Genomic DNA, 20954 nt, shown 5'->3' with positions numbered 1-20954 from the left:
AACACAACATCACTATAGTCTGCTTCAACGAAACAAAAACCAAACATCCACCAAAACTACAAAACTTTAACCTTGCAGCGGCAATCTGTGACAGTGTCACAGGCTCGGCAATTTACATCAGAGACAACATACAGTACCAAGTACTGGAACAAGCACAGCACATAAACCAAAACCACAGAGAACGCAGAAAAGTATGCGAGACGATCAAGATCAACACAATGGGTATCACTGTAACAAGTGTTTACCTTAGCCCAAACGCAGAGATAGAGAACGTGACTTTCAATGGAAAAGATCCAAAGCACATCATCGTTGGAGACTTCAACGCACAGATCAAATCTGTCAACCCAAAAGCAAGAGCAACCAACAGCAACGGAAGAGTTGTAGACGCTCTCATGCACAACTACTTCATCTTGAACGGTTCCGAACCAACACACCAAAGTGACTCAGTCCTAGACTTACACTTTGCATCACCAAAAATGGCTTGCTTATGCACGAACTTTGAAGTGTCGGACACAACACCAAGCGATCACTACATGACAATTGCAGAGTACGAACTAACTGTTCCAAAGAGAACATGCACAAAACCAAACTGGCGAAAATTCAGAGGTACTGTAACGAACTACAAGTTCAACCCTGACTCAATCAAAACTGACGAAGGTCTAGCTCGAGAAGCTGACCAGATAGCCAAACACATTGACAAATGCTACCAAGGCAGCCTCAAAGAACACAAGCCCCAATTCACGAACCCACAACTAGTCGAACTAGTCAGAAACAAACACAAACTTGAACGACAAAAACAAAAGATGAGACGATATGACCAACACGACACCAATGACTACAAAGACCTGTGTACAAAGCTAAACAAAACAAAGAAAGACATCGGACAGCTAAAACAGACAGTAGAAGAAGAAAACCAACTCAAACTACTCAGTGAAATGAACAAAGGACCAACACAACAGAATTTTTGGAAAGCAGTAAAAAAGCTCACAGGCACAAGACCTAAACGAACGAGTAAACTGAAAATGACAAATCAAGACGCTGCGAACCACTTCGCTAAGATGCTCAAAGCAAACATGACGACAAATATAACAAACTCTCAGGCAGCTCTAACGCATGAACAGGAAGTACATGACAAGGTGTCACAGGCGAAAATCCAAGACTTTCAACTGGAACAGACAGGTTTTGCACAAACAGAAATTAGCTTAAAGCAACTCAAAGACGTGATCAATCACAGAAAAAACACTGCCCCAGGACAAGACAAAGTTAGCTACAAAGCGATGAAAAACCTGCCCATCAACGTACTAGAAGTACTAAGACAAATCATAGTACAATCGCTGAGAAGTGGCTACGTTCCTTTAGGCTGGAAACAAGCGACAGTATCAATGTTACCAAAACCCGAGAAAGACCACAAAGATCCCAAAAACTATAGACCACTCTCACTTACAAGCTGTATCGGGAAGATCTGCGAATGTTTTGTCAAAGAGCAGCTACTAGTACACTGCGAAGATCACGACATCTTCGGACACTTTCAAAGTGCATACCGAAGCAAACGATGCACCACCGACAATTTACTCTGTCTAACAGAGACAATCTATAAAGAGAATAACTGGAAGCAACCCGTTGCAGCAGCATTTCTAGACGTGCAACGAGCCTTTGACTCTGTCTGGCACGAAGGCTTATACTACAGACTACTAGAGATCAACTGTCCGAAGTGGATTGTAAAATGGACCAAGAGTTTTCTGACAGACCGACAGTTAACAGTAGTATACCACCAAGCCAAAGCCGAAAGTTTCACACCCAGTGCAGGAGTACCACAAGGAAGTGTAATCAGTCCAATCCTTTTCAACATCTATGTAAGCAAACCAGAAGCAGGTCTAACAACAATATCACAATATGCCGACGACATAGCAATTTACACAAGTTCAAACACAAGCAAGAATGCAACACACAGACTACAAGGTGGCCTAAACAAACTTGAAGCATGGTGCCAGAAATGGAAGATAGACGTGAACCCGGAGAAGACAAACTTTGTACTTTTTACAAGACGCAAGAAGAATGACTGCAAATTAATGCTACAGAACGAAGAGATCGAACCATCAACAACCACTAAATTTCTTGGAGTTACCCTAAATAACAACCTGACATGGAAAGACTATCTACAAAGAATTGAAGACAAATCGACAAGGAAAATCAATTTTCTACTAGTACTACGAGCCAAAGGCATCAAATCCAAAGTCTTAAAGTTTTTGTACCAATCAACAATTCTACCAGGATTCACATACGCATCACCTTCGTGGGCAAACGCATCAACAAGTCACTTACAAAGATTGCAGAACAGAGCACTAAAAATAGCCTACCATCTACCAATACTAACACCAACAGAGGAAGTACATAAAATCACCAGGATGAAGACGATTCAAGATGAACTAACAAGACTAAACTCAAATTACCTCAAAAGAGCTTCACAGACAAACCCCAAGATACAAGAACTAATCCGAGACACTCTACAACAATCAACAGACACATACGCACACAGACTCACACCAATACAAGCAATTTTCCAACAACACCTTTCCGCAAGATGAACAACATCAAACGACACTCTACAACAATCAACAGACACAGACTCACACCAATACAAGCAATTTTCCAACAACAACTTTCCGCAAGATGAACAACACCCGGAAGTTAACAGCTTAAAGAGCAGCAGGTCTGCTTCAGAAGCTTAACTGGTCACAGACCAACACATACTTACATGGGTAAAGTCAATCGTCAATCTACAACTTCTACCACAACAGCTACAACTACAACACGATGTCAGGCAAAGGAGGAAAATCGAAGAGCGGCAAAGTTGGAGCCAAGGCCAAGACCCGATCAAGCCGAGCTGGACTGCAGTTCCCTGTTGGAAGAATCCACCGATTCATCCGCAAGGGCAACTACGCTGAGCGAGTTGGTGCTGGAGCCCCAGTCTACCTTGCTGCTGTGCTCGAGTACTTGACTGCTGAGATCCTTGAGCTGGCTGGCAACGCTGCCAAAGACAACAAGAAGTCCAGGATCATCCCCAGACACTTGCAGTTGGCCATCAGGAACGACGAAGAGTTGAACAAGCTGCTCCACGGAGTGACCATTGCTCAGGGCGGTGTGCTGCCAAACATCCAGGCTGTGCTCCTACCCAAGAAGCAGTCTTCGTCTCAGCCCAAGTCTGACAAGAAGTAAAGAGCTTCTACCTCAACCAGTTGCTAGCTTTCAAGCTTCAACACCAAACCGGCCTTTTTAAAGGCCACCAATCTACTAGTTCTATCTTCTATCAAGCCCAGCAAGCTTAACTGGAATACAAACAGTAAGCTGAGACATCCTAGCAATCCTAAATAGCCTCAAAGTGACGTAGAAATTAAAAATTGAAGCCAAAATAAGCTTGGAGCTGAGAGCCAATCAGAATTGAGCATTCTTCGAGCTCGATTTGAACACAGTTTTTTAAGTTAGCTTCGCTTTTTGCTGCTTCTACAACTCGACAACACCACAACTACAACTCTACAATGGCACCCAAAGTCAGCGGAAAGGCAGTCAAGAAGGCAGGCAAAGCCCAGAAGAAGCCCACTGGAGACAAGAAAAAGAAGAAGAAGAGGCGAGAGACCTACTCTCTCTACATCTACAAGGTGCTGAAGCAGGTCCACCCTGACACCGGCATCTCATCCAAGGCTATGTCGATCATGAACAGCTTCGTGAACGACATCTTCGAGAGAATCGCCGGTGAAGCTTCAAAACTGGCCCACTACAACAAGCGATCAACCATCTCTAGCCGGGAGATCCAAACCGCAGTCAGACTGCTGTTGCCCGGAGAGCTGGCCAAGCATGCTGTCAGTGAGGGAACCAAGGCCGTCACCAAGTACACCAGCTCCAAGTAGACGATCAGCTTCTACAACTAGTTGCTCTGAGCAACACCAAACCGGCCTTTTTAAAGGCCACCAAAAAGCATAGTTCTCTTTGTACTCTAGCTAGCAAGCTCAAATTGGCTTGTATGCAATTTCGAGCTCTCAACAGCTAGCTTTGAGCGTCTAATTTGAGCTACTAAGCTCAACTGAGCTTGTAACTTGCTTAAATCAGCTCCAGACCAACTTTAGAGCTAAAAAACTGCTAAATTTTAAGCTTTCACGTCTCAGCCAATCAGATTTGAGCTTCATTTTGCTCTCCAACTTACAGCTCGAAATAGCTAAGTTTAGGCTTACAAAGCTAGCTAACAAGTCCAATTCAGCTAGCTTAAGCTGAAGTGAGCTTTTAGCTGGCTGAAGTTAGCTTTGGGTCAATTCTAGAGGCAGAAACACCAAATTTTCAAGTTTTCACTTCTCAGCCAATCAGATTCGAGCTTAGTTTGAGCTTCCGCTATCACTCAGACACGGGCCAATCACCTATGCCGCTTTTGGCGGGTAACCTCCAATCCAAGTATAAATAGTCTGCACTTCACATACTTTACTATATATAGTTGAAAATGCTCCTTAATATATATAAGTAACGACTCACCAGAGCTCTCCTTCTATTGCTCTTTTACGTGCCTAACTATTTTTTTATACGTCGAGCGCTCTCAAGGCTTCTGGAGATCTGAATATCTTGGTTACCTCACGGATTTGTCCAAAATTCAACACCCAAAATCTACTTCTACATCTACAACTCAGCTACACTCAACTGACGAAGAATGGCCCGAACGAAGCAGACTGCACGAAAGAGTACCGGAGGAAAGGCACCCAGGAAGCAACTGGCTACCAAGGCTGCAAGAAAGAGCGCACCTTCCACCGGCGGTGTGAAGAAGCCTCACCGATACAGACCAGGAACCGTTGCCCTGAGGGAGATCAGGAGATACCAGAAGTCCACTGAGCTGTTGATCCGAAAGCTGCCCTTCCAGCGACTGGTCAGAGAAATCGCCCAGGACTTCAAGACTGACTTGCGGTTCCAGAGCACTGCAATCATGGCTCTGCAGGAAGCCAGCGAGAGCTACTTGGTCAGCCTGTTCGAGGACACCAACTTGTGCGCGATCCACGCCAAGAGAGTCACGATCATGCCCAAGGACATCCAGTTGGCTCGACGAATCCGAGGAGAGCGAGCTTAAGCTCTAGGTGTACTCCACACCAACCAAACCGGCCTTTTTAAAGGCCACCCAACTATCAGTTCTATATTTCTTCACAGTGAGCTTAGCTCAAGCTAACTTCGACCAGAGCAAGCTCAAGCTGGTATAGGTTGAGCTCTGCTTCCCCCTCATTGGGGTGACGCAGCTGGAAAATGAGCTCGAGCTAGCTGTTCAATTGCTCCCGTACGTAGCCTAACTTTTTTGAGCTTCGAGCTCTCAGAGCTTGGCAAGCTACCTCATAGAGCTCAGGCAAGCTTGTATGAGCTTGATTTAAATCACAGAGCTCGAATAAGCTCTGTGGACTGACCAGTTTAAGCTAGTACACCTTGTGTGAGCTCAAAATTTTTTCAATTGCTCCCGTACGTAGCCTAACTATTTTCAAGTTCGAGCTCTCAGAGCTCGGCAAGCTATCTCACAGACCTCAAGCGAGCTCCTACGAGCTTGATTTAAATCACATAGCTCTGATAAGCTCTGTGGACTGACCAGTTTGAGGTAGAAGTTCTTGTGGGAGCTGAAAAAATTTTTTTCAATTGCTCCTTTACGTGCCTAACTTTTTTTACTTTTTATTATCTGCTCTCTCATTGGCTGTTGGTATGAGGGCCAATCAGAGAGCAGAGAAGTCGGTCGGAAATTGATAGGTACCTAGCGATTTTTGCCAATCTCAAACCCAACTTCTACTTCAATTTCTACAACAACTACAACTGCAACAACCATGTCTGGACGAGGAAAGGGAGGAAAAGGACTTGGCAAAGGAGGAGCAAAGAGGCACCGAAAGATCTTAAGAGATAACATCCAAGGCATCACCAAGCCAGCCATCAGACGTCTTGCTCGACGAGGAGGTGTCAAGCGTATCAGTGGACTGATCTACGAAGAGACCCGAGGAGGGCTCAAGAACTACTTGGAGAGCGTGATCAGGGATGCTGTAACCTACACCGAGCACGCCAAGAGGAAGACCGTTGTAGCCATGGACATCGTCTACGCCCTCAAGAGACAAGGCAAGACCTTGTACGGATTCGGAGGTTAAGAAGCTTCTTAGCCAGCTGCTCTCCTAGCTGCAGCACCAAACCGGCCTTTTTAAAGGCCACCAACTATCTCAGTTCTTAAGTCAAGCTCTACTAGAGCTCTAACGAGCTCTGCTAGAGCTCTTAACAAGCTCAGCTAGTTAGTGTAGAGCTTTCAGCATATCTAAAATAACTTAAAATGCTAGCTCGATTCTGATTGGCTCTCCCATCTTGGTGGCCGATTTGAACTTACTACCCTAAGACAGGGAGCCAAATTGCGGGTAAAGTCAATCGTCAATCTACAACTTCTACCACAACAGCTACAACTACAACACGATGTCAGGCAAAGGAGGAAAATCGAAGAGCGGCAAAGTTGGAGCCAAGGCCAAGACCCGATCAAGCCGAGCTGGACTGCAGTTCCCTGTTGGAAGAATCCACCGATTCATCCGCAAGGGCAACTACGCTGAGCGAGTTGGTGCTGGAGCCCCAGTCTACCTTGCTGCTGTGCTCGAGTACTTGACTGCTGAGATCCTTGAGCTGGCTGGCAACGCTGCCAAAGACAACAAGAAGTCCAGGATCATCCCCAGACACTTGCAGTTGGCCATCAGGAACGACGAAGAGTTGAACAAGCTGCTCCACGGAGTGACCATTGCTCAGGGCGGTGTGCTGCCAAACATCCAGGCTGTGCTCCTACCCAAGAAGCAGTCTTCGTCTCAGCCCAAGTCTGACAAGAAGTAAAGAGCTTCTACCTCAACCAGTTGCTAGCTTTCAAGCTTCAACACCAAACCGGCCTTTTTAAAGGCCACCAATCTACTAGTTCTATCTTCTATCAAGCCCAGCAAGCTTAACTGGAATACAAACAGTAAGCTGAGACATCCTAGCAATCCTAAATAGCCTCAAAGTGACGTAGAAATTAAAAATTGAAGCCAAAATAAGCTTGGAGCTGAGAGCCAATCAGAATTGAGCATTCTTCGAGCTCGATTTGAACACAGTTTTTTAAGTTAGCTTCGCTTTTTGCTGCTTCTACAACTCGACAACACCACAACTACAACTCTACAATGGCACCCAAAGTCAGCGGAAAGGCAGTCAAGAAGGCAGGCAAAGCCCAGAAGAAGCCCACTGGAGACAAGAAAAAGAAGAAGAAGAGGCGAGAGACCTACTCTCTCTACATCTACAAGGTGCTGAAGCAGGTCCACCCTGACACCGGCATCTCATCCAAGGCTATGTCGATCATGAACAGCTTCGTGAACGACATCTTCGAGAGAATCGCCGGTGAAGCTTCAAAACTGGCCCACTACAACAAGCGATCAACCATCTCTAGCCGGGAGATCCAAACCGCAGTCAGACTGCTGTTGCCCGGAGAGCTGGCCAAGCATGCTGTCAGTGAGGGAACCAAGGCCGTCACCAAGTACACCAGCTCCAAGTAGACGATCAGCTTCTACAACTAGTTGCTCTGAGCAACACCAAACCGGCCTTTTTAAAGGCCACCAAAAAGCATAGTTCTCTTTGTACTCTAGCTAGCAAGCTCAAATTGGCTTGTATGCAATTTCGAGCTCTCAACAGCTAGCTTTGAGCGTCTAATTTGAGCTACTAAGCTCAACTGAGCTTGTAACTTGCTTAAATCAGCTCCAGACCAACTTTAGAGCTAAAAAACTGCTAAATTTTAAGCTTTCACGTCTCAGCCAATCAGATTTGAGCTTCATTTTGCTCTCCAACTTACAGCTCGAAATAGCTAAGTTTAGGCTTACAAAGCTAGCTAACAAGTCCAATTCAGCTAGCTTAAGCTGAAGTGAGCTTTTAGCTGGCTGAAGTTAGCTTTGGGTCAATTCTAGAGGCAGAAACACCAAATTTTCAAGTTTTCACTTCTCAGCCAATCAGATTCGAGCTTAGTTTGAGCTTCCGCTATCACTCAGACACGGGCCAATCACCTATGCCGCTTTTGGCGGGTAACCTCCAATCCAAGTATAAATAGTCTGCACTTCACATACTTTACTATATATAGTTGAAAATGCTCCTTAATATATATAAGTAACGACTCACCAGAGCTCTCCTTCTATTGCTCTTTTACGTGCCTAACTATTTTTTTATACGTCGAGCGCTCTCAAGGCTTCTGGAGATCTGAATATCTTGGTTACCTCACGGATTTGTCCAAAATTCAACACCCAAAATCTACTTCTACATCTACAACTCAGCTACACTCAACTGACGAAGAATGGCCCGAACGAAGCAGACTGCACGAAAGAGTACCGGAGGAAAGGCACCCAGGAAGCAACTGGCTACCAAGGCTGCAAGAAAGAGCGCACCTTCCACCGGCGGTGTGAAGAAGCCTCACCGATACAGACCAGGAACCGTTGCCCTGAGGGAGATCAGGAGATACCAGAAGTCCACTGAGCTGTTGATCCGAAAGCTGCCCTTCCAGCGACTGGTCAGAGAAATCGCCCAGGACTTCAAGACTGACTTGCGGTTCCAGAGCACTGCAATCATGGCTCTGCAGGAAGCCAGCGAGAGCTACTTGGTCAGCCTGTTCGAGGACACCAACTTGTGCGCGATCCACGCCAAGAGAGTCACGATCATGCCCAAGGACATCCAGTTGGCTCGACGAATCCGAGGAGAGCGAGCTTAAGCTCTAGGTGTACTCCACACCAACCAAACCGGCCTTTTTAAAGGCCACCCAACTATCAGTTCTATATTTCTTCACAGTGAGCTTAGCTCAAGCTAACTTCGACCAGAGCAAGCTCAAGCTGGTATAGGTTGAGCTCTGCTTCCCCCTCATTGGGGTGACGCAGCTGGAAAATGAGCTCGAGCTAGCTGTTCAATTGCTCCCGTACGTAGCCTAACTTTTTTGAGCTTCGAGCTCTCAGAGCTTGGCAAGCTACCTCATAGAGCTCAGGCAAGCTTGTATGAGCTTGATTTAAATCACAGAGCTCGAATAAGCTCTGTGGACTGACCAGTTTAAGCTAGTACACCTTGTGTGAGCTCAAAATTTTTTCAATTGCTCCCGTACGTAGCCTAACTATTTTCAAGTTCGAGCTCTCAGAGCTCGGCAAGCTATCTCACAGACCTCAAGCGAGCTCCTACGAGCTTGATTTAAATCACATAGCTCTGATAAGCTCTGTGGACTGACCAGTTTGAGGTAGAAGTTCTTGTGGGAGCTCAAAATTTTTTTTTCAATTGCTCCTTTACGTGCCTAACTTTTTTTACTTTTTATTATCTGCTCTCTCATTGGCTGTTGGTATGAGGGCCAATCAGAGAGCAGAGAAGTCGGTCGGAAATTGATAGATACCTAGCGATTTTTGCCAATCTCAAACCCAACTTCTACTTCAATTTCTACAACAACTACAACTGCAACAACCATGTCTGGACGAGGAAAGGGAGGAAAAGGACTTGGCAAAGGAGGAGCAAAGAGGCACCGAAAGATCTTAAGAGATAACATCCAAGGCATCACCAAGCCAGCCATCAGACGTCTTGCTCGACGAGGAGGTGTCAAGCGTATCAGTGGACTGATCTACGAAGAGACCCGAGGAGTGCTCAAGAACTACTTGGAGAGCGTGATCAGGGATGCTGTAACCTACACCGAGCACGCCAAGAGGAAGACCGTTGTAGCCATGGACATCGTCTACGCCCTCAAGAGACAAGGCAAGACCTTGTACGGATTCGGAGGTTAAGAAGCTTCTTAGCCAGCTGCTCTCCTAGCTGCAGCACCAAACCGGCCTTTTTAAAGGCCACCAACTATCTCAGTTCTTAAGTCAAGCTCTACTAGAGCTCTAACGAGCTCTGCTAGAGCTCTTAACAAGCTCAGCTAGTTAGTGTAGAGCTTTCAGCATATCTAAAATAACTTAAAATGCTAGCTGGATTCTGATTGGCTCTCCCATCTTGGTGGCCGATTTGAACTTACTACCCTAAGACAGGGAGCCAAATTGCGGGTAAAGTCAATCGTCAATCTACAACTTCTACCACAACAGCTACAACTACAACACGATGTCAGGCAAAGGAGGAAAATCGAAGAGCGGCAAAGTTGGAGCCAAGGCCAAGACCCGATCAAGCCGAGCTGGACTGCAGTTCCCTGTTGGAAGAATCCACCGATTCATCCGCAAGGGCAACTACGCTGAGCGAGTTGGTGCTGGAGCCCCAGTCTACCTTGCTGCTGTGCTCGAGTACTTGACTGCTGAGATCCTTGAGCTGGCTGGCAACGCTGCCAAAGACAACAAGAAGTCCAGGATCATCCCCAGACACTTGCAGTTGGCCATCAGGAACGACGAAGAGTTGAACAAGCTGCTCCACGGAGTGACCATTGCTCAGGGCGGTGTGCTGCCAAACATCCAGGCTGTGCTCCTACCCAAGAAGCAGTCTTCGTCTCAGCCCAAGTCTGACAAGAAGTAAAGAGCTTCTACCTCAACCAGTTGCTAGCTTTCAAGCTTCAACACCAAACCGGCCTTTTTAAAGGCCACCAATCTACTAGTTCTATCTTCTATCAAGCCCAGCAAGCTTAACTGGAATACAAACAGTAAGCTGAGACATCCTAGCAATCCTAAATAGCCTCAAAGTGACGTAGAAATTAAAAATTGAAGCCAAAATAAGCTTGGAGCTGAGAGCCAATCAGAATTGAGCATTCTTCGAGCTCGATTTGAACACAGTTTTTTAAGTTAGCTTCGCTTTTTGCTGCTTCTACAACTCGACAACACCACAACTACAACTCTACAATGGCACCCAAAGTCAGCGGAAAGGCAGTCAAGAAGGCAGGCAAAGCCCAGAAGAAGCCCACTGGAGACAAGAAAAAGAAGAAGAAGAGGCGAGAGACCTACTCTCTCTACATCTACAAGGTGCTGAAGCAGGTCCACCCTGACACCGGCATCTCATCCAAGGCTATGTCGATCATGAACAGCTTCGTGAACGACATCTTCGAGAGAATCGCCGGTGAAGCTTCAAAACTGGCCCACTACAACAAGCGATCAACCATCTCTAGCCGGGAGATCCAAACCGCAGTCAGACTGCTGTTGCCCGGAGAGCTGGCCAAGCATGCTGTCAGTGAGGGAACCAAGGCCGTCACCAAGTACACCAGCTCCAAGTAGACGATCAGCTTCTACAACTAGTTGCTCTGAGCAACACCAAACCGGCCTTTTTAAAGGCCACCAAAAAGCATAGTTCTCTTTGTACTCTAGCTAGCAAGCTCAAATTGGCTTGTATGCAATTTCGAGCTCTCAACAGCTAGCTTTGAGCGTCTAATTTGAGCTACTAAGCTCAACTGAGCTTGTAACTTGCTTAAATCAGCTCCAGACCAACTTTAGAGCTAAAAAACTGCTAAATTTTAAGCTTTCACGTCTCAGCCAATCAGATTTGAGCTTCATTTTGCTCTCCAACTTACAGCTCGAAATAGCTAAGTTTAGGCTTACAAAGCTAGCTAACAAGTCCAATTCAGCTAGCTTAAGCTGAAGTGAGCTTTTAGCTGGCTGAAGTTAGCTTTGGGTCAATTCTAGAGGCAGAAACACCAAATTTTCAAGTTTTCACTTCTCAGCCAATCAGATTCGAGCTTAGTTTGAGCTTCCGCTATCACTCAGACACGGGCCAATCACCTATGCCGCTTTTGGCGGGTAACCTCCAATCCAAGTATAAATAGTCTGCACTTCACATACTTTACTATATATAGTTGAAAATGCTCCTTAATATATATAAGTAACGACTCACCAGAGCTCTCCTTCTATTGCTCTTTTACGTGCCTAACTATTTTTTTATACGTCGAGCGCTCTCAAGGCTTCTGGAGATCTGAATATCTTGGTTACCTCACGGATTTGTCCAAAATTCAACACCCAAAATCTACTTCTACATCTACAACTCAGCTACACTCAACTGACGAAGAATGGCCCGAACGAAGCAGACTGCACGAAAGAGTACCGGAGGAAAGGCACCCAGGAAGCAACTGGCTACCAAGGCTGCAAGAAAGAGCGCACCTTCCACCGGCGGTGTGAAGAAGCCTCACCGATACAGACCAGGAACCGTTGCCCTGAGGGAGATCAGGAGATACCAGAAGTCCACTGAGCTGTTGATCCGAAAGCTGCCCTTCCAGCGACTGGTCAGAGAAATCGCCCAGGACTTCAAGACTGACTTGCGGTTCCAGAGCACTGCAATCATGGCTCTGCAGGAAGCCAGCGAGAGCTACTTGGTCAGCCTGTTCGAGGACACCAACTTGTGCGCGATCCACGCCAAGAGAGTCACGATCATGCCCAAGGACATCCAGTTGGCTCGACGAATCCGAGGAGAGCGAGCTTAAGCTCTAGGTGTACTCCACACCAACCAAACCGGCCTTTTTAAAGGCCACCCAACTATCAGTTCTATATTTCTTCACAGTGAGCTTAGCTCAAGCTAACTTCGACCAGAGCAAGCTCAAGCTGGTATAGGTTGAGCTCTGCTTCCCCCTCATTGGGGTGACGCAGCTGGAAAATGAGCTCGAGCTAGCTGTTCAATTGCTCCCGTACGTAGCCTAACTTTTTTGAGCTTCGAGCTCTCAGAGCTTGGCAAGCTACCTCATAGAGCTCAGGCAAGCTTGTATGAGCTTGATTTAAATCACAGAGCTCGAATAAGCTCTGTGGACTGACCAGTTTAAGCTAGTACACCTTGTGTGAGCTCAAAATTTTTTCAATTGCTCCCGTACGTAGCCTAACTATTTTCAAGTTCGAGCTCTCAGAGCTCGGCAAGCTATCTCACAGACCTCAAGCGAGCTCCTACGAGCTTGATTTAAATCACATAGCTCTGATAAGCTCTGTGGACTGACCAGTTTGAGGTAGAAGTTCTTGTGGGAGCTCAAAATTTTTTTTTCAATTGCTCCTTTACGTGCCTAACTTTTTTTACTTTTTATTATCTGCTCTCTCATTGGCTGTTGGTATGAGGGCCAATCAGAGAGCAGAGAAGTCGGTCGGAAATTGATAGATACCTAGCGATTTTTGCCAATCTCAAACCCAACTTCTACTTCAATTTCTACAACAACTACAACTGCAACAACCATGTCTGGACGAGGAAAGGGAGGAAAAGGACTTGGCAAAGGAGGAGCAAAGAGGCACCGAAAGATCTTAAGAGATAACATCCAAGGCATCACCAAGCCAGCCATCAGACGTCTTGCTCGACGAGGAGGTGTCAAGCGTATCAGTGGACTGATCTACGAAGAGACCCGAGGAGTGCTCAAGAACTACTTGGAGAGCGTGATCAGGGATGCTGTAACCTACACCGAGCACGCCAAGAGGAAGACCGTTGTAGCCATGGACATCGTCTACGCCCTCAAGAGACAAGGCAAGACCTTGTACGGATTCGGAGGTTAAGAAGCTTCTTAGCCAGCTGCTCTCCTAGCTGCAGCACCAAACCGGCCTTTTTAAAGGCCACCAACTATCTCAGTTCTTAAGTCAAGCTCTACTAGAGCTCTAACGAGCTCTGCTAGAGCTCTTAACAAGCTCAGCTAGTTAGTGTAGAGCTTTCAGCATATCTAAAATAACTTAAAATGCTAGCTGGATTCTGATTGGCTCTCCCATCTTGGTGGCCGATTTGAACTTACTACCCTAAGACAGGGAGCCAAATTGCGGGTAAAGTCAATCGTCAATCTACAACTTCTACCACAACAGCTACAACTACAACACGATGTCAGGCAAAGGAGGAAAATCGAAGAGCGGCAAAGTTGGAGCCAAGGCCAAGACCCGATCAAGCCGAGCTGGACTGCAGTTCCCTGTTGGAAGAATCCACCGATTCATCCGCAAGGGCAACTACGCTGAGCGAGTTGGTGCTGGAGCCCCAGTCTACCTTGCTGCTGTGCTCGAGTACTTGACTGCTGAGATCCTTGAGCTGGCTGGCAACGCTGCCAAAGACAACAAGAAGTCCAGGATCATCCCCAGACACTTGCAGTTGGCCATCAGGAACGACGAAGAGTTGAACAAGCTGCTCCACGGAGTGACCATTGCTCAGGGCGGTGTGCTGCCAAACATCCAGGCTGTGCTCCTACCCAAGAAGCAGTCTTCGTCTCAGCCCAAGTCTGACAAGAAGTAAAGAGCTTCTACCTCAACCAGTTGCTAGCTTTCAAGCTTCAACACCAAACCGGCCTTTTTAAAGGCCACCAATCTACTAGTTCTATCTTCTATCAAGCCCAGCAAGCTTAACTGGAATACAAACAGTAAGCTGAGACATCCTAGCAATCCTAAATAGCCTCAAAGTGACGTAGAAATTAAAAATTGAAGCCAAAATAAGCTTGGAGCTGAGAGCCAATCAGAATTGAGCATTCTTCGAGCTCGATTTGAACACAGTTTTTTAAGTTAGCTTCGCTTTTTGCTGCTTCTACAACTCAATTCTACAGCTTAAAGCAACTCAAAGACGTGATCAATCACAGAAAAAACACTGCCCCAGGACAAGACAAAGTTAGCTACAAAGCGATGAAAAACCTGCCCATCAACGTACTAGAAGTACTAAGACAAATCATAGTACAATCGCTGAGAAGTGGCTACGTTCCTTTAGGCTGGAAACAAGCGACAGTATCAATGTTACCAAAACCCGAGAAAGACCACAAAGATCCCAAAAACTATAGACCACTCTCACTTACAAGCTGTATCGGGAAGATCTGCGAATGTTTTGTCAAAGAGCAGCTACTAGTACACTGCGAAGATCACGACATCTTCGGACACTTTCAAAGTGCATACCGAAGCAAACGATGCACCACCGACAATTTACTCTGTCTAACAGAGACAATCTATAAAGAGAATAACTGGAAGCAACCCGTTGCAGCAGCATTTCTAGACGTGCAACGAGCCTTTGACTCTGTCTGGCACGAAGGCTTATACTACAGACTACTAGAGATCAACTGTCCGAAGTGGATTGTAAAATGGACCAAGAGTTTTCTGACAGACCGACAGTTAACAGTAGTATACCACCAAGCCAAAGCCGAAAGTTTCACACCCAGTGCAGGAGTACCACAAGGAAGTGTAATCAGTCCAATCCTTTTCAACATCTATGTAAGCAAACCAGAAGCAGGTCTAACAACAATATCACAATATGCCGACGACATAGCAATTTACACAAGTTCAAACACAAGCAAGAATGCAACACACAGACTACAAGGTGGCCTAAACAAACTTGAAGCATGGTGCCAGAAATGGAAGATAGACGTGAACCCGGAGAAGACAAACTTTGTACTTTTTACAAGACGCAAGAAGAATGACTGCAAATTAATGCTACAGAACGAAGAGATCGAACCATCAACAACCACTAAATTTCTTGGAGTTACCCTAAATAACAACCTGACATGGAAAGACTATCTACAAAGAATTGAAGACAAATCGACAAGGAAAATCAATTTTCTACTAGTACTACGAGCCAAAGGCATCAAATCCAAAGTCTTAAAGTTTTTGTACCAATCAACAATTCTACCAGGATTCACATACGCATCACCTTCGTGGGCAAACGCATCAACAAGTCACTTACAAAGATTGCAGAACAGAGCACTAAAAATAGCCTACCATCTACCAATACTAACACCAACAGAGGAAGTACATAAAATCACCAGGATGAAGACGATTCAAGATGAACTAACAAGACTAAACTCAAATTACCTCAAAAGAGCTTCACAGACAAACCCCAAGATACAAGAACTAATCCGAGACACTCTACAACAATCAACAGACACATACGCACACAGACTCACACCAATACAAGCAATTTTCCAACAACACCTTTCCGCAAGATGAACAACATCAAACGACACTCTACAACAATCAACAGACACAGACTCACACCAATACAAGCAATTTTCCAACAACAACTTTCCGCAAGATGAACAACACCCGGAAGTTAACAGCTTAAAGAGCAGCAGGTCTGCTTCAGAAGCTTAACTGGTCACAGACCAACACATACTTACATGCTTCTACAACTCGACAACACCACAACTACAACTCTACAATGGCACCCAAAGTCAGCGGAAAGGCAGTCAAGAAGGCAGGCAAAGCCCAGAAGAAGCCCACTGGAGACAAGAAAAAGAAGAAGAAGAGGCGAGAGACCTACTCTCTCTACATCTACAAGGTGCTGAAGCAGGTCCACCCTGACACCGGCATCTCATCCAAGGCTATGTCGATCATGAACAGCTTCGTGAACGACATCTTCGAGAGAATCGCCGGTGAAGCTTCAAAACTGGCCCACTACAACAAGCGATCAACCATCTCTAGCCGGGAGATCCAAACCGCAGTCAGACTGCTGTTGCCCGGAGAGCTGGCCAAGCATGCTGTCAGTGAGGGAACCAAGGCCGTCACCAAGTACACCAGCTCCAAGTAGACGATCAGCTTCTACAACTAGTTGCTCTGAGCAACACCAAACCGGCCTTTTTAAAGGCCACCAAAAAGCATAGTTCTCTTTGTACTCTAGCTAGCAAGCTCAAATTGGCTTGTATGCAATTTCGAGCTCTCAACAGCTAGCTTTGAGCGTCTAATTTGAGCTACTAAGCTCAACTGAGCTTGTAACTTGCTTAAATCAGCTCCAGACCAACTTTAGAGCTAAAAAACTGCTAAATTTTAAGCTTTCACGTCTCAGCCAATCAGATTTGAGCTTCATTTTGCTCTCCAACTTACAGCTCGAAATAGCTAAGTTTAGGCTTACAAAGCTAGCTAACAAGTCCAATTCAGCTAGCTTAAGCTGAAGTGAGCTTTTAGCTGGCTGAAGTTAGCTTTGGGTCAATTCTAGAGGCAGAAACACCAAATTTTCAAGTTTTCACTTCTCAGCCAATCAGATTCGAGCTTAGTTTGAGCTTCCGCTATCACTCAGACACGGGCCAATCACCTATGCCGCTTTTGGCGGGTAACCTCCAATCCAAGTATAAATAGTCTGCACTTCACATACTTTACTATATATAGTTGAAAATGCTCCTTAATATATATAAGTAACGACTCACCAGAGCTCTCCTTCTATTGCTCTTTTACGTGCCTAACTATTTTTTTATACGTCGAGCGCTCTCAAGGCTTCTGGAGATCTGAATATCTTGGTTACCTCACGGATTTGTCCAAAATTCAACACCCAAAATCTACTTCTACATCTACAACTCAGCTACACTCAACTGACGAAGAATGGCCCGAACGAAGCAGACTGCACGAAAGAGTACCGGAGGAAAGGCACCCAGGAAGCAACTGGCTACCAAGGCTGCAAGAAAGAGCGCACCTTCCACCGGCGGTGTGAAGAAGCCTCACCGATACAGACCAGGAACCGTTGCCCTGAGGGAGATCAGGAGATACCAGAAGTCCACTGAGCTGTTGATCCGAAAGCTGCCCTTCCAGCGACTGGTCAGAGAAATCGCCCAGGACTTCAAGACTGACTTGCGGTTCCAGAGCACTGCAATCATGGCTCTGCAGGAAGCCAGCGAGAGCTACTTGGTCAGCCTGTTCGAGGACACCAACTTGTGCGCGATCCACGCCAAGAGAGTCACGATCATGCCCAAGGACATCCAGTTGGCTCGACGAATCCGAGGAGAGCGAGCTTAAGCTCTAGGTGTACTCCACACCAACCAAACCGGCCTTTTTAAAGGCCACCCAACTATCAGTTCTATATTTCTTCACAGTGAGCTTAGCTCAAGCTAACTTCGACCAGAGCAAGCTCAAGCTGGTATAGGTTGAGCTCTGCTTCCCCCTCATTGGGGTGACGCAGCTGGAAAATGAGCTCGAGCTAGCTGTTCAATTGCTCCCGTACGTAGCCTAACTTTTTTGAGCTTCGAGCTCTCAGAGCTTGGCAAGCTACCTCATAGAGCTCAGGCAAGCTTGTATGAGCTTGATTTAAATCACAGAGCTCGAATAAGCTCTGTGGACTGACCAGTTTAAGCTAGTACACCTTGTGTGAGCTCAAAATTTTTTCAATTGCTCCCGTACGTAGCCTAACTATTTTCAAGTTCGAGCTCTCAGAGCTCGGCAAGCTATCTCACAGACCTCAAGCGAGCTCCTACGAGCTTGATTTAAATCACATAGCTCTGATAAGCTCTGTGGACTGACCAGTTTGAGGTAGAAGTTCTTGTGGGAGCTGAAAAATTTTTTTTCAATTGCTCCTTTACGTGCCTAACTTTTTTTACTTTTTATTATCTGCTCTCTCATTGGCTGTTGGTATGAGGGCCAATCAGAGAGCAGAGAAGTCGGTCGGAAATTGATAGGTACCTAGCGATTTTTGCCAATCTCAAACCCAACTTCTACTTCAATTTCTACAACAACTACAACTGCAACAACCATGTCTGGACGAGGAAAGGGAGGAAAAGGACTTGGCAAAGGAGGAGCAAAGAGGCACCGAAAGATCTTAAGAGATAACATCCAAGGCATCACCAAGCCAGCCATCAGACGTCTTGCTCGACGAGGAGGTGTCAAGCGTATCAGTGGACTGATCTACGAAGAGACCCGAGGAGTGCTCAAGAACTACTTGGAGAGCGTGATCAGGGATGCTGTAACCTACACCGAGCACGCCAAGAGGAAGACCGTTGTAGCCATGGACATCGTCTACGCCCTCAAGAGACAAGGCAAGACCTTGTACGGATTCGGAGGTTAAGAAGCTTCTTAGCCAGCTGCTCTCCTAGCTGCAGCACCAAACCGGCCTTTTTAAAGGCCACCAACTATCTCAGTTCTTAAGTCAAGCTCTACTAGAGCTCTAACGAGCTCTGCTAGAGCTCTTAACAAGCTCAGCTAGTTAGTGTAGAGCTTTCAGCATATCTAAAATAACTTAAAATGCTAGCTCGATTCTGATTGGCTCTCCCATCTTGGTGGCCGATTTGAACTTACTACCCTAAGACAGGGAGCCAAATTGCGGGTAAAGTCAATCGTCAATCTACAACTTCTACCACAACAGCTACAACTACAACACGATGTCAGGCAAAGGAGGAAAATCGAAGAGCGGCAAAGTTGGAGCCAAGGCCAAGACCCGATCAAGCCGAGCTGGACTGCAGTTCCCTGTTGGAAGAATCCACCGATTCATCCGCAAGGGCAACTACGCTGAGCGAGTTGGTGCTGGAGCCCCAGTCTACCTTGCTGCTGTGCTCGAGTACTTGACTGCTGAGATCCTTGAGCTGGCTGGCAACGCTGCCAAAGACAACAAGAAGTCCAGGATCATCCCCAGACACTTGCAGTTGGCCATCAGGAACGACGAAGAGTTGAACAAGCTGCTCCACGGAGTGACCATTGCTCAGGGCGGTGTGCTGCCAAACATCCAGGCTGTGCTCCTACCCAAGAAGCAGTCTTCGTCTCAGCCCAAGTCTGACAAGAAGTAAAGAGCTTCTACCTCAACCAGTTGCTAGCTTTCAAGCTTCAACACCAAACCGGCCTTTTTAAAGGCCACCAATCTACTAGTTCTATCTTCTATCAAGCCCAGCAAGCTTAACTGGAATACAAACAGTAAGCTGAGACATCCTAGCAATCCTAAATAGCCTCAAAGTGACGTAGAAATTAAAAATTGAAGCCAAAATAAGCTTGGAGCTGAGAGCCAATCAGAATTGAGCATTCTTCGAGCTCGATTTGAACACAGTTTTTTAAGTTAGCTTCGCTTTTTGCTGCTTCTACAACTCGACAACACCACAACTACAACTCTACAATGGCACCCAAAGTCAGCGGAAAGGCAGTCAAGAAGGCAGGCAAAGCCCAGAAGAAGCCCACTGGAGACAAGAAAAAGAAGAAGAAGAGGCGAGAGACCTACTCTCTCTACATCTACAAGGTGCTGAAGCAGGTCCACCCTGACACCGGCATCTCATCCAAGGCTATGTCGATCATGAACAGCTTCGTGAACGACATCTTCGAGAGAATCGCCGGTGAAGCTTCAAAACTGGCCCACTACAACAAGCGATCAACCATCTCTAGCCGGGAGATCCAAACCGCAGTCAGACTGCTGTTGCCCGGAGAGCTGGCCAAGCATGCTGTCAGTGAGGGAACCAAGGCCGTCACCAAGTACACCAGCTCCAAGTAGACGATCAGCTTCTACAACTAGTTGCTCTGAGCAACACCAAACCGGCCTTTTTAAAGGCCACCAAAAAGCATAGTTCTCTTTGTACTCTAGCTAGCAAGCTCAAATTGGCTTGTATGCAATTTCGAGCTCTCAACAGCTAGCTTTGAGCGTCTAATTTGAGCTACTAAGCTCAACTGAGCTTGTAACTTGCTTAAATCAGCTCCAGACCAACTTTAGAGCTAAAAAACTGCTAAATTTTAAGCTTTCACGTCTCAGCCAATCAGATTTGAGCTTCATTTTGCTCTCCAACTTACAGCTCGAATTACCAAAACCCGAGAAAGACCACAAAGATCCCAAAAACTATAGACCACTCTCACTTACAAGCTGTATCGGGAAGATCTGCGAATGTTTTGTCAAAGAGCAGCTACTAGTACACTGCGAAGATCACGACATCTTCGGACACTTTCAAAGTGCATACCGAAGCAAACGATGCACCACCGACAATTTACTCTGTCTAACAGAGACAATCTATAAAGAGAATAACTGGAAGCAACCCGTTGCAGCAGCATTTCTAGACGTGCAACGAGCCTTTGACTCTGTCTGGCACGAAGGCTTATACTACAGACTACTAGAGATCAACTGTCCGAAGTGGATTGTAAAATGGACCAAGAGTTTTCTGACAGACCGACAGTTAACAGTAGTATACCACCAAGCCAAAGCCGAAAGTTTCACACCCAGTGCAGGAGTACCACAAGGAAGTGTAATCAGTCCAATCCTTTTCAACATCTATGTAAGCAAACCAGAAGCAGGTCTAACAACAATATCACAATATGCCGACGACATAGCAATTTACACAAGTTCAAACACAAGCAAGAATGCAACACACAGACTACAAGGTGGCCTAAACAAACTTGAAGCATGGT

The 20954-nt window shown here is 46.1% G+C and overlaps 11 protein-coding genes across 11 annotated transcripts; all 11 read left to right on the top strand.

Annotated features, from left to right (window-relative positions):
- Window positions 1-2814: 2814 nt before the first annotated feature.
- Window positions 2815-3216, top strand: LOC134853592 (late histone H2A.2.2). Its single transcript, XM_063869594.1, has one exon. It carries the CDS (start codon window positions 2815-2817, stop codon window positions 3214-3216), a length of 402 nt encoding a protein of 133 aa, XP_063725664.1.
- A 316-nt stretch (window positions 3217-3532) lies between these two features.
- On the top strand, window positions 3533-3905 carry LOC134853061 (histone H2B.1/H2B.2). The gene has a single exon (XM_063868991.1). It carries the CDS (start codon window positions 3537-3539, stop codon window positions 3903-3905), a length of 369 nt encoding a protein of 122 aa, XP_063725061.1. The 5' UTR covers window positions 3533-3536.
- Window positions 3906-4690: 785 nt separating this feature from the next.
- Window positions 4691-5101, top strand: LOC134853591 (histone H3). The gene has a single exon (XM_063869592.1). The coding sequence runs from the start codon at window positions 4691-4693 to the stop codon at window positions 5099-5101; it is 411 nt and encodes a 136-aa protein (XP_063725662.1).
- A 730-nt stretch (window positions 5102-5831) lies between these two features.
- LOC134853590 (histone H4-like) lies at window positions 5832-6143 on the top strand. The gene has a single exon (XM_063869591.1). The coding sequence runs from the start codon at window positions 5832-5834 to the stop codon at window positions 6141-6143; it is 312 nt and encodes a 103-aa protein (XP_063725661.1).
- A 313-nt stretch (window positions 6144-6456) lies between these two features.
- Window positions 6457-6858, top strand: LOC134853589 (late histone H2A.2.2). The gene has a single exon (XM_063869590.1). The coding sequence runs from the start codon at window positions 6457-6459 to the stop codon at window positions 6856-6858; it is 402 nt and encodes a 133-aa protein (XP_063725660.1).
- A 320-nt stretch (window positions 6859-7178) lies between these two features.
- Window positions 7179-7547, top strand: LOC134853587 (histone H2B.1/H2B.2). The gene has a single exon (XM_063869589.1). The coding sequence runs from the start codon at window positions 7179-7181 to the stop codon at window positions 7545-7547; it is 369 nt and encodes a 122-aa protein (XP_063725659.1).
- A 785-nt stretch (window positions 7548-8332) lies between these two features.
- LOC134853586 (histone H3) lies at window positions 8333-8743 on the top strand. The gene has a single exon (XM_063869588.1). The coding sequence runs from the start codon at window positions 8333-8335 to the stop codon at window positions 8741-8743; it is 411 nt and encodes a 136-aa protein (XP_063725658.1).
- Window positions 8744-9473: 730 nt separating this feature from the next.
- LOC134853585 (uncharacterized) lies at window positions 9474-13427 on the top strand. The gene is made up of 5 exons (XM_063869587.1): window positions 9474-9766; window positions 10083-10496; window positions 10838-11185; window positions 11974-12303; window positions 13100-13427. The coding sequence occupies exons 1-5, from the start codon at window positions 9474-9476 to the stop codon at window positions 13425-13427; spliced, it is 1713 nt and encodes a 570-aa protein (XP_063725657.1).
- A 313-nt stretch (window positions 13428-13740) lies between these two features.
- LOC134853584 (late histone H2A.2.2) lies at window positions 13741-14142 on the top strand. Its single transcript, XM_063869586.1, has one exon. The coding sequence runs from the start codon at window positions 13741-13743 to the stop codon at window positions 14140-14142; it is 402 nt and encodes a 133-aa protein (XP_063725656.1).
- Window positions 14143-16037: 1895 nt separating this feature from the next.
- Window positions 16038-16410, top strand: LOC134853062 (histone H2B.1/H2B.2). Its single transcript, XM_063868992.1, has one exon. It carries the CDS (start codon window positions 16042-16044, stop codon window positions 16408-16410), a length of 369 nt encoding a protein of 122 aa, XP_063725062.1. The 5' UTR covers window positions 16038-16041.
- Window positions 16411-17195: 785 nt separating this feature from the next.
- LOC134853583 (histone H3) lies at window positions 17196-17606 on the top strand. Its single transcript, XM_063869584.1, has one exon. The coding sequence runs from the start codon at window positions 17196-17198 to the stop codon at window positions 17604-17606; it is 411 nt and encodes a 136-aa protein (XP_063725654.1).
- Window positions 17607-20954: the final 3348 nt, after the last annotated feature.

The sequence above is a fragment of the Symsagittifera roscoffensis genome, chromosome 8, assembly GCF_963678635.1.
Source record: "Symsagittifera roscoffensis chromosome 8, txSymRosc1.1, whole genome shotgun sequence".
Lineage (NCBI taxonomy): Eukaryota > Metazoa > Xenacoelomorpha > Acoela > Convolutidae > Symsagittifera > Symsagittifera roscoffensis.
Note: the sequence above shows the minus strand (reverse complement) of the source record. Positions and strands in the feature narration are given on the sequence as shown.

What these genes read in the sequence shown, in the direction of transcription:
- LOC134853584 (XM_063869586.1), top strand. Translation starts at nt 13,741, where the DNA reads ATGTCAGGCAAAGGAGGAAAATCGAAGAGCGGCAAAGTTGGAGCCAAG.
- LOC134853062 (XM_063868992.1), top strand. Translation starts at nt 16,042, where the DNA reads ATGGCACCCAAAGTCAGCGGAAAGGCAGTCAAGAAGGCAGGCAAAGCC.
- LOC134853589 (XM_063869590.1), top strand. Translation starts at nt 6,457, where the DNA reads ATGTCAGGCAAAGGAGGAAAATCGAAGAGCGGCAAAGTTGGAGCCAAG.
- LOC134853587 (XM_063869589.1), top strand. Translation starts at nt 7,179, where the DNA reads ATGGCACCCAAAGTCAGCGGAAAGGCAGTCAAGAAGGCAGGCAAAGCC.
- LOC134853590 (XM_063869591.1), top strand. Translation starts at nt 5,832, where the DNA reads ATGTCTGGACGAGGAAAGGGAGGAAAAGGACTTGGCAAAGGAGGAGCA.
- LOC134853592 (XM_063869594.1), top strand. Translation starts at nt 2,815, where the DNA reads ATGTCAGGCAAAGGAGGAAAATCGAAGAGCGGCAAAGTTGGAGCCAAG.
- LOC134853591 (XM_063869592.1), top strand. Translation starts at nt 4,691, where the DNA reads ATGGCCCGAACGAAGCAGACTGCACGAAAGAGTACCGGAGGAAAGGCA.
- LOC134853585 (XM_063869587.1), top strand. Translation starts at nt 9,474, where the DNA reads ATGTCTGGACGAGGAAAGGGAGGAAAAGGACTTGGCAAAGGAGGAGCA. An exon ending in AAGAGACAAGGCAAGACCTT is followed by an intron (nt 9,767 to 10,082) that starts GTACGGATTCGG and finishes CTACCACAACAG; the next exon opens with CTACAACTACAACACGATGT. An exon ending in ACCAAGTACACCAGCTCCAA is followed by an intron (nt 11,186 to 11,973) that starts GTAGACGATCAG and finishes CAACTGACGAAG; the next exon opens with AATGGCCCGAACGAAGCAGA.
- LOC134853061 (XM_063868991.1), top strand. Translation starts at nt 3,537, where the DNA reads ATGGCACCCAAAGTCAGCGGAAAGGCAGTCAAGAAGGCAGGCAAAGCC.
- LOC134853583 (XM_063869584.1), top strand. Translation starts at nt 17,196, where the DNA reads ATGGCCCGAACGAAGCAGACTGCACGAAAGAGTACCGGAGGAAAGGCA.
- LOC134853586 (XM_063869588.1), top strand. Translation starts at nt 8,333, where the DNA reads ATGGCCCGAACGAAGCAGACTGCACGAAAGAGTACCGGAGGAAAGGCA.